Genomic DNA, 10,573 nt, shown 5'->3' with positions numbered 1-10,573 from the left:
CCAGGTTGAGGACCTTGAAATGAAATAACTACAATAGTGCCACAATCGCAATCTGGGCAGACAGACAATCTATATGGAGACTGTGGTAGGAGTGCACTCGATTGCACCTGTTGCGACTCCTTGACCTTGTCTGCTAGTTTTGTTCAAATTTTATGGTTCATACCAGTTATTCGACGGAAGGCATATCGGTTATAGATGATATAGCTATTCCCGTCATGGACATCGTCTGCCGCCATATAGATTAGCCATATCTGAGAGCCATATCGCTTCTTCATTCATTGGACTTTCAAAATCAAGTTATTTTTCTGCGCCGTAAACTATTTTTAGTTAAATAGCTGGAAGCTAAAGTCAGGCGATAATTGGCCATTATTGATAATAGTTTTCTATATTTTTAAAGCATAAGATATGGGTGCTTGTTGGTCGCCAAAAAGTATGCTACATTCTTCTACTAGTTTTCATTTTCAAAATGGCGCTAAGCGCGGCCATTTTATATTTCAAAGGCAATGAAACTTTAAATATTCAAGCTTTAAATAGTAAAAAATAATACTCTTTCAAGAGAAACATTTTAAGAAAATTACAATTTAAATATTTTAATTTATTAAAAAAAAAAAATGGACTTTCAATAACTTAGATATTTGGCTTCTTGTTTATTTAATTGAGCATTAATCTCAGGGAGACAAAGAGGGGCAGGATGAGGCTGATACTAGAGGCTAAGATGGTCATGGAACCACCGCCTCCATTATCGTCATCATCCCCATCCCCGGATCCACTATGATCTCCCGATCCATCATCATCCCCATCTCCGGAACCACTATGGTCTCCTGATCCATCATCCTCGCCCATTTTCTCCAGAACCCAGTCGTAGTAGTACGAGACCTCCGTGTAGACACCCGGCAGCTTGGGCAGAGCACAGTTGATGCCCCAGGAGACGATTCCTGCCAGTTTGCTTTGACAAACCAGTGGTCCTCCAGAGTCTCCCGAGCAGGCATCCTTCTGGCCCTCCTCCAGGTAACCGGCACACATCATTCCGGGCAAGATTAACGATCCCAGATCACTCTCCTCGACACACCTCTGCTCCCCAATCACCGGGACATCGAGGGTCATGAGGTAATCGGAATTATAGCCCTCCTCTGTGAGTCCCCAGCCAGTCACCTGGCACACAACTCCATCCACAATCTCGTTCCGGTTGAGGGCAATGGGCCGGATAGTGGGGTGATTCGTGGGCACAGAGTCGTTCAGTCGCAGGAGGGCAATATCCTTGTCATAAGTGGCCAGGACGAACTTGTCCAGCAGCATGAAGCGTTCGGCAATCGTAAAGGTCAGGGCATTGGTGCTATTGAACCGATCCAGGTTTCCCATCACCACGATGAACTCCTCAATCGGCACAAAAGTTCCATCGTAGATTATTTGGCTAAAAAAAGAAATAAAAGATTAGTACGATTGAGCTTAAGCTTTAAATAAATAATTGTTTAAAAACTATGCCACTTGGAGGTAATAAATTGAAAGATTATTTTTATTATCAAGTATAGTATTATTATCAAAATATTTACAATTGTAAGTGGCGATAAGCTAACACTTCTTTGTAAATAACACTTCTGCCATTCTATTTCATATTTTTTATCATTATTTTATGGGGGAAATTCTAAAAAAAAACTATTAAATAACACTATAAGACACTTGTGATTACGTATACGACACGTTGCTTATTTTAATCAGTTTAGAAGAAATGGTATATTTTTTAAGATTTATGGAAGTATAATTATAAGCTTCTAACTTTTTAAACATTTAGAGAAATTCAGTTATAAGTTTTTCACTATTTCCAATATGTACATCCTCTTTTTTCACTTTTTAAGAAATACGACACTTGAAAAAAAATATTAAAAAAATAGTTCAAAATTACTAAATGAACCCCAAACTTACTCCACAAAACAATGGGCAGCGGAAAGAACAAAGTTGGGCCTGATGAGGGCACCGCCGCACAGGTGACCCGTTCCATAGAAATAGCCATCGTTCAAGGCCTTCCGAATGCCCACCTGGTGCCTCGTGGCCTCCATGGCGGCCAGAGTGCCATTGATAATCCTGCCAGGATCCTCATTGAAACGAGGACGTATGGGAACTGTAGAATTAACAGCTGTCGAAGAGGGATCAGCCTTCAGATCCGTAAAAAATACAGAAACAAGAAGGAAAACTCCCGCAAAAAATTGAAAAGAAGTCATCTTATGTATATATATTATTTTTTTTAGATGCTAACTCCCCAACGTGGCAGTGGCAACTGAAATGCAGAAGCCGGAATCGAAATTGGCAAGACGATCAGTCGGCAGTATCTTGGCCAAATAAATCTGGACTGACATCGTAATCTAATCAATAGTTTCCAATCTCATGTACAACACACATGGGTGTGATTTTATGACGAAGGCTCTCAAGTGTTAACGATTTCATTTTAAATGGGCATTACCCAAAAAAAAAAATATATAATCTCTGGTTTTGCCACTATTTGGACAAAATAAAATCGATTTATAGCCTCGGCAGGGGAAATCCTAAAACCCATAATCCAATATCTCTAGGGAATTCCTCAAGTCATTCCTCAAAATCTTGACATTTGAATTGTTACTTTTAGGAACATATTTTATCAAGGGCTTTGCTTTTATTTTTTAATTAAATTTCACATCAATTCGTTTATCATTTGCAAACAGAATAAACGACAAACGAGTTATTTAAACAAAACGAAATCATAATTAAATGCGATACTGTCTCGAGGGTATCGACGACATCATTACTCATTCAGCAATTTTTACGACTCTTCAGTCGAAATTGTGTCAGATTTTCACAATATCGGAGGGTTTGACAATGAGGACAATTCTTAATCAGGTTGCTGATTAATTTATAACCAAATAAGGCATATTATCCTAGAATCGGACGAGAATGGGAAAAGATATAAACATCGATAAGGGTCATATCCTAGATTTTGCATCAGAAAAATTTGAAAAATATTTAAAAAATATTTTGTTTCAGGATTTTGAGGCAGAATGGCGGGGAATCGATCCAGAAATCGTTTAAGGTATTCCGCTCGAGAATCGGATGAGAATTGGGGAAGATATAGCCATCGCAGTGGGGTCTAGGGGGGAAAACACACTTTTCAAGGGGTTCCATGGGGAAAAATGGAGAAAAAATTGAAAAAATATTTCGTGTCAGGATTTTGATGCAGAATGACGGGGAATCGACCCAGAAATCGTTTAAGGTATTATGCTCGAGAATCGGATGAGAATTGGCAAAGATATAGAAGATCCCCTGCCCCAAAAGAATCCGAAAAGCAAAAAAGCTGTGACCTCCGGAAAATGGCCCAAAACCCAACGAACTGAAGCAATTTATTAATATAAATATCTATAGAACGGGAAAGGAGTCACCCTGGTGGTTTAGATTTTAATTTACAAAGCAATCAACATAAAATTGACAAAACCAACAGATAGCAATTGAGTTCGCGAGTGAAGTTAATTAATTTATTGATGGACTGGGAACATAATAGAACTAGGTAAGGCATGTAGACGTCATAAATGATAAGGGAATTCCAATATATCAGACTTTTGTTTAAAAACTTTTTAATGAGTTTTGTAATGAAGATTTTAATGAGGTTTTTTATTTAAAGATTTAACAAACTGCCCCCAAGGTTCTCTAGACTTGAGTACTGCCTGGAATTATGAGCCTTCTACCACTTTTAATCCTTATCTATCATTTATTTTATTTTTATTTATTTATTTTTTTTTGTAGGACCGCTGTCATTCAATAGTGTCTTCAATCAGTGTCAATAGAGCATTATTTTGCAGTGCAATCTACAAGTAAGAAGCACCTGTTCCGTCGTCCGCCGATTAGATAAATCCATAGTGTGACTCGATAGAAGTCGTAGATTAATTCTACAGGCCCATAAGTCCATGCGGAAGGATCATAAGGACACTCAGCAGCAGCCAGAAGGCAGGACCTATCCAGGAACAAGGACCACAACTTTGCAGGGACCTATCCCCGTACTCGGAATAATCAAGTGAGGAATTGGCGATACGGATCCACTCGAGAAAGTGCGAGACATTCGTGTAAACACCCGGATAGCCGGGATCAGCACACCCGACGCCCCATGAGATGATACCGGCCAGTCGGCCGGAGCAGACAAGCGGTCCTCCGGAGTCGCCCTGGCAGGCATCGATCCCGCCCTGCAGGAATCCGGCGCACAACTGCGACTCCGGCAGCTTGTAGATGATGTTGCAGAGGCTCTTCTTCAATATCGGCACTGGGGCCTGTTGTAGCGTCGAGGACTTGTCGTTCTGCAAAGGATCTGGTGAGACTTTCCCGTAAAAATACGGAATACTTGAGCGAAACTCACCGCACTGACCTTGCCCCAGCCGTGAATGAGGCAGATGGTTCCCTCGACGGGCGCTTCGGTGGCCAGTGGCAGGGCCTGGGCACCCTGCGACTCCCACGGTATATAGCCATCGATGAAGATCAGGGCGATGTCGTTCTCCAAGGTGCTGGAATTGTACTGCTCGTGGCCGATAATCCGGCGCACCAGATACTCCTGGGTGAAGCGATCCGTCTGATCGATGGCACTGCTCCCGGCCACCACGACGAACAGTTCCGGTTCCCGGTACTCCAGCGGCAGGCCAGTTGAGTTTCTGCAAAAGATAATGATTAAGATCTGTGGGATATATCCGGGAGAAGGTATTAGTACTCCACTCACATGGCGAAACAATGAGCTGCCGAGCAGACAACCCGCTGGGATATGATCGTTCCGCCGCACACATGACCCAAGCCGTACTGCTTCTCGTGGATGGAACGCCGTCGTATGGAGACCTGGTAGGGTACCTGATTAATGGTCACCGCATAGCCGCCGACCACCTTCGGCAGGATGACAAAGGACGACGACGATGGACTGGACAAAGTAAGTGACATTTCCGGCGGTAGGCTGACGATTGGTTCCGTTGTCTGAAGCGTTCCGGCGTTCTCCATTTCCGGGTGAGTCTGGCCGGGCAGGATCAGGAGCGACAGCAGCAGCGGCAGGTGGTCCATCTCCATAGCCGATAGTTGGCTCAGCCAGGCTCGATAGTATCCAGAACCCAGAAACAACAAGAATCCAACAACAAATTTGTAGAAACCAGAAACAAAAAATTGATCAACTCCAGAACAGAAATTAGTAGCCAGCTGCCTGATTGGAAGATCAAAGTAAGAGTTCTGGGATTTCTAGAATTTCAGACTCAAAATACAAAAAATAATAATACTTTAGACCTCCTCTAATATACAACAATCAAAGGATCTTCAAAAGGATAGTTAATTATATTTTTAATTAAAACCAATCCTATATTTTTTTATAAAAATAGACAAAAAAAAATCAATTTATTTAATTAGTCTATAACCTAAGTTGAAGATCAGGAATCACAGTTCCACTGTCCCAACTGCCAGGACGATGGCCAGGACAATCAGAAGGATAGAGCCAGTTCCTTGCCGGATTCCGGCATTCCGATAAACGGAATAATCGAAGGAGCTGTTCTGCTGGACGATCCAACTGCGATAGAAGGTGATATTGGTATAGACACCGGGATATCCGGCCTGGGCGCAGCCATAGCCATAGGACACCACGCCGGCCAGGACACCGTTGCACATCATCGGTCCACCGGAATCGCCCTGGCAGGCATCCACTCCGCCGGCCAAAAAGCCGGCACAGATCTGGGAAGTGGGTAGGGGCTGATAGGATAGGGCACAGGTGGCATGCTCGACAATGGGCACTACAGCGGCTTGCAGGGTATTACTGGTACTGGAAGCACCCTGGAAAATGGCAAGGATATAATATAATTTCTATAGACATGGAAGCAGAGTTATAACTTACGTCGTATAGTAGTCCCCATCCGGAAATGTAACACGAGGTTCCTGCGGCCAAAGCCGCTGCATTCAGAGGCAGAGCCTTGACCATAGTGGAGTTCCAGGGGATATATCCATTAATGAACATCAGAGCAATGTCGTTGGTCAGGGAGTCGTGGTTATAGGATGGATGGATGACCAGCTTCTGGACGTAGTACTCCTGGGTATCGGCAGTACGGCTCCTCAAATAGGTACTACCCATAACTAGGAAGTACTCCCCCGCCGTTCGGTACTTTTTCGTACCAGAACTGTTTATAAAAAAATAATATTAAAATAATATAAAATATATGTAATTCTTAATCTTACTTGTAAGTGCAATGGGCTGCCGTGGCCACCAATCGCTGGGATACAACAACGCCGCCACACAAGTGCCCCGATCCGTAACTCTTTCTATCCGTAGCCGTGAGCCGGATAGAGACCGTATACGGATAATTGTATATATTAGCCGCTGATCCACCCACAATTTTTGGCTCCAATTTACTAGTTGTGGCATTTAAAGTATCCGTTCCAATGGCTAGAGAATAAAATTTAGAAAATTAAAATATATTTTAAATATTATTTCTTTTAAGCCACTGGATTTTGTTTGAGGATTAAAAACGAGCCAAGGTCACTGCCATAGTTTACAAAAACTATCACAACTATTTATTAAAGCTCTGCCACAAAACCTATCAAAGTCGTATCTTAGTTATAATTTGTTATCACGGCCGGGGAGATAACCGGAGCCCCGAGAAGGTACTCGTACCGTACTCCTCCTCCGGGCTTCCCCACCGAACACTCTATGGAAAAAAAATACTCAACACTAATTGATATATAGGGTCTGTTCTTTAAAACTCTTCCATGGAAGGCACAAAACAATAGTCATAAAAATAAAAAAAACTGAAATAAAGAAAAGCAATCTAATCGAATGTATTTTTTTTTTTTGGTATGACACACCATGGAAAAAAATTGGATAATTGGATGTTTAATTGGTTCTGCCAATCAGGTGGAGAAATACGTATAACCAGGTGCTATAATATATATCACATACGTCACTCAAATGTGACTAATTTTTAATCAAAAATTTATATAATTTGCACCTGTTAGGTCCTGATTTCTACTCAAGTATCGGGTATTTATAGTTATCTTTAAACTATTATACTTCAAACTATTATATTTGGTTAGAAAACTATTTTTTTTAGACTCTGTAGACAGTTTTGTTTTTATCTGTTATATTTTTAATTAAAAAAAAACCTTTAACCTTTGACCTTCACTTCTTTGACTGTTAACTTCCGAGTAGTTAAAGTCCCCTTCCAAAGATACGGAAGACAAGAACCCGTAATCGTAATGACTCACTTGCTCCGGAGGTCAAAACAGCTCCAAGGAGCACCACCAATGACACCAAAATCATATTCTTTTTTTAAGAAATATAAATAAAAATTATTATAAAAACTAAGAAGTAAAAGACGTGATTTTTTTGCAAAAAGAAAAAAAAGAATAAACTAAAATCGACCGAATTTGAAGAATCGAGCCACTGCAATGAGCCATCTGAGGGACTAGTCGATATTATTGGCCCCGGACTGTGGGCCGGGCTTATCTTATCACCAACTGTGCGTAAATTGAATGTTGCCAAAGCCCCAAAGAGCTCGGCTCGCATCGGCTGTCATAAAAGTAAACAAATGCCAAAATCAGAGCGAAATTCTCTTTTGATTTCGTATAGATTAGCCCCTCCCACATGGCGGCCTATCCAGTCAGGCCATTGATTTACTGCCCCAACTGGGAACCCCCTTGAAAAAAGGTCCCTAAGTCATAAATTTTTACAAAAATCTTATTTTTAAACAATTAGTTTTGAGGAATGTAAGGTATTTTCCTTGGATCTCCTTGATAAACCTGAAAAACAATTCAATAAAGTAATAAAAAATAGAATCTATAACATAATACCATGACTAATCGGATGACTAATCATAGTCGATATAGAATAGATAAAGAATATATGTAGTCCAAAAGCCACTAAATCCCGATAAGACACAGGAAATCTAATCCATTATAACATACTATGCAATAGTTTATTATTTTTATGATTATTTATTCAAAGATCACAGTCCTTCAGTCTAACATATAGCCTCCTTGGGATTCTATGCAGAAATCACAAACGAACAAGGCGACTAACGAACTAAATGATTCATTTTGATGGACAAATGTTATCTTTTTTAGATTCTACGATAATCCTTCTATCACGTGGGATTTATGTCATAATGCATATGATTTGTTTAGGTACTTCTGCCCTTCTGGCAAGTATACAAAATATAAGTGAAAAATATTACAAAAAATATAATGAAAATGATATTAAGTCGCAAGTGCTGCTCTTATTTGTCAATGGAGTGCTTGTCAATGATCTTCTTGGTCTCATCGAGCAGGGCTTTGAGTTCCTCCAACTCATCGTGCTCACTGTCGGCCACCGATGATGGTTCCTCCTTGGCGGGATTAGCCGGAACAGAATTACCATGGACGGCAGTCATATGAGACTCTTCATCGGCTTCGGTTTCCGAAGTACTCGGCTCCATTTTGACGGAGCACGATGGTTCTGGCTTGACGTCTTCCTCGGATTTCAGGGGAGCACTCGTCAAATGGGCATCAAAATCTTGTGGCTTTTGGGGACGACCCTCGTTCACCTCGAAGTAGTCGTCAATGTTTTCCTCCTGGGAGCTCTGCGAGCTCTTGAAAGTATGTTTCGCGTTGCTGCGGCGCTCAATGACACGGCGCTCCATGTAGACGACATTGCTCTCCTGAGCCTTGCGCTTCCTACAGATTATCCTCTATCAGCAATACTATTTATGTTTTATTTTCAAGGACGAACCTGTTCCGGGGAGTTAGCTTCGTGGAGCTACCAGACGACGAGGACGAGCCAGGGGCGGCACTACTGCCCGAAGTGCTCGAAGAACGCGGCGAGGTGAGACCCATCTGGGCAGTGACAGATGGCACGGCCACCTGGAAGTCTTCGGCAATCAGCTGGTAGGCATCGGCATCGCCCAGCAGGGTCTTGTGCTGCTCCTTGAAGGCATCGTACTGGAAGGGTTTCGTCACCACAGTGGCTAAAGGGAAGGGGAATTCATATTTTTGTTTACTTCTAAACGAGTAATCGAAACGAAAACAAAACAAATTGCGATTAGTTGGTGTAATTGAATGTTTTGTGAAAAACTTTGTGTAATGAAGGGTTAAATGAATGCCACAAACCATGGGTTAAGGGATTATTGCGAGGTTCATGCACAGGAAATAAGGATTTTAAAGTTGATTCTGTTTAGTCTGGAAATTCTCAAGAAAAAGTGAAGAATTCTTTATAATTCTTTCTTAAATTTGGAAAGAAAATGTGTTATTTTGTGGTAGCCTTCAAGTTCTGAAGAGAATCATAAAGAATTCCAAGTCATCTTCCAGGAAACTCTTCGAAAAAAACAAAATGGCCGCAGGCCCTCTTCAGGAAGAGTCAGAAAAACAGTATGGCAACGCCGCAGCCACCATTTTGTGAAGAAAATGGCCGAAATTGTGTTCATGAAGATGATTTACAAAATATTTCAACATATATGTGAGTTAGTAACACAAAACACAATTAGAAAACTAAAATACAATCTTTTATGAAGAAACTCTTCTGGAGAAAAGGCGCCTTTTCTCCGACACTTACTCCGACGCAGGGCGAAGCCCTCGGCTCGGTATTGGGCCAGTTCCTTGTCCTTGGCTTTCAGCAGCTCCGTGGTCAGAGACAGCAGATCACGTAGCCCCGTCATGGTGGCAATGGAATCCGAGAATATGATATCAAAGAGCTGCAACATAAACATTCATCCACTAGAGTCCACTTTCCTTAAGTAAATCATAATTTGAAACCAACCTTGCCATTGGGAATGACTTTCAAGTGCCATTCCCACTTCAGGGGAATCGTGGAGAACTCCATGGCGTATCTCATGACCATGATATGGTGGCCCGGGGTGGCATTCTCCTTGAACTCCGTCGCCACTGCCCCATTGCTGTTAACAAGAACACTGCGGACCGCATCCTCCGGGTACTTGACGCGACTGTTCAGAGTCTACAAATGGTTTTAAATTCAATTTTCAGTCACTCATCTTTGAATAGAAAGGGGAGAATAGATCCACTTACCTTGAGACGATCCAATAGAGCTACTTTCGACAGGGTCTCCGAATAAGTGCGGTCGAGGTAGGGATCAAAACCATAGAATATGAGCTCTCCTGGGCGGTCGGTGGCCACGCAGGACACTGCCCATTTAACATCATTGATCACCAAAGCTTTTATGCGCATTTTTGGATGTAAAAAGCCACTTGGAGGACGAGGAACGAACCGATTCTGATGGCAGCAAGTTACTAAAGGCCGGTATTTCACAAATTTGTTTATAATGTTAAGTCAGCTGTTATTTTAACAGACTGTAACACCAAGTCTGCTATTCTAGCCATTTCTAGCTGGAAATCGATATCACTGAACTGTTAAAATTATCGAATCATCGAAGACTGTTAAGCACTGCTTGCCCACTGAACTGCTTCCTATTTAAAAATACTTATAATACAATAATTAACCCTTAAAAACTAATTCTAAATACTTAACTGTAAAGGTAAAATTGATTTTTTATAGAAAATCTATGGCTAAAAGAAAAATAAAACCATCTATATAGAGTAAAGAAGGTTTAAAAGTCAAACAG

At 41.4% G+C, this 10,573-nt stretch overlaps 4 protein-coding genes across 4 annotated transcripts; all 4 read right to left on the bottom strand.

Moving 5' to 3' along the window:
- Window positions 1-617: 617 nt before the first annotated feature.
- On the bottom strand, window positions 618-2,274 carry LOC6504754 (trypsin eta). The gene is made up of 2 exons (XM_001966257.4): window positions 1,921-2,274; window positions 618-1,411 (listed from the first exon to the last, which is right to left on the bottom strand). The coding sequence occupies exons 1-2, from the start codon at window positions 2,214-2,216 to the stop codon at window positions 652-654; spliced, it is 1,056 nt and encodes a 351-aa protein (XP_001966293.1). The 5' UTR covers window positions 2,217-2,274; the 3' UTR covers window positions 618-651.
- A 1,398-nt stretch (window positions 2,275-3,672) lies between these two features.
- On the bottom strand, window positions 3,673-5,168 carry LOC6504753 (trypsin eta). Its single transcript, XM_001966256.4, has 3 exons — window positions 4,724-5,168; window positions 4,370-4,658; window positions 3,673-4,310 (listed from the first exon to the last, which is right to left on the bottom strand). Exons 1-3 carry the CDS (start codon window positions 5,056-5,058, stop codon window positions 3,909-3,911), a joined length of 1,026 nt encoding a protein of 341 aa, XP_001966292.1. The 5' UTR covers window positions 5,059-5,168; the 3' UTR covers window positions 3,673-3,908.
- A 173-nt stretch (window positions 5,169-5,341) lies between these two features.
- On the bottom strand, window positions 5,342-7,427 carry LOC6504752 (trypsin delta). The gene is made up of 4 exons (XM_001966255.4): window positions 7,231-7,427; window positions 6,205-6,412; window positions 5,867-6,146; window positions 5,342-5,805 (listed from the first exon to the last, which is right to left on the bottom strand). Exons 1-4 carry the CDS (start codon window positions 7,283-7,285, stop codon window positions 5,416-5,418), a joined length of 933 nt encoding a protein of 310 aa, XP_001966291.1. The 5' UTR covers window positions 7,286-7,427; the 3' UTR covers window positions 5,342-5,415.
- Window positions 7,428-7,939: 512 nt separating this feature from the next.
- LOC6504750 lies at window positions 7,940-10,286 on the bottom strand. The gene is made up of 5 exons (XM_001966254.4): window positions 10,021-10,286; window positions 9,755-9,949; window positions 9,551-9,689; window positions 8,732-8,966; window positions 7,940-8,676 (listed from the first exon to the last, which is right to left on the bottom strand). The coding sequence occupies exons 1-5, from the start codon at window positions 10,177-10,179 to the stop codon at window positions 8,241-8,243; spliced, it is 1,164 nt and encodes a 387-aa protein (XP_001966290.1). The 5' UTR covers window positions 10,180-10,286; the 3' UTR covers window positions 7,940-8,240.
- Between the last annotated feature and the right edge of the window lie 287 nt (window positions 10,287-10,573).

The sequence above is a fragment of the Drosophila ananassae genome, chromosome XL, assembly GCF_017639315.1.
Source record: "Drosophila ananassae strain 14024-0371.13 chromosome XL, ASM1763931v2, whole genome shotgun sequence".
In the NCBI taxonomy this organism is placed as follows: Eukaryota; Metazoa; Arthropoda; class Insecta; order Diptera; family Drosophilidae; genus Drosophila; species Drosophila ananassae.
The sequence above is the reverse complement of the archived record's forward strand: the minus strand, read 5'-3'. Positions and strand labels throughout refer to the sequence as shown.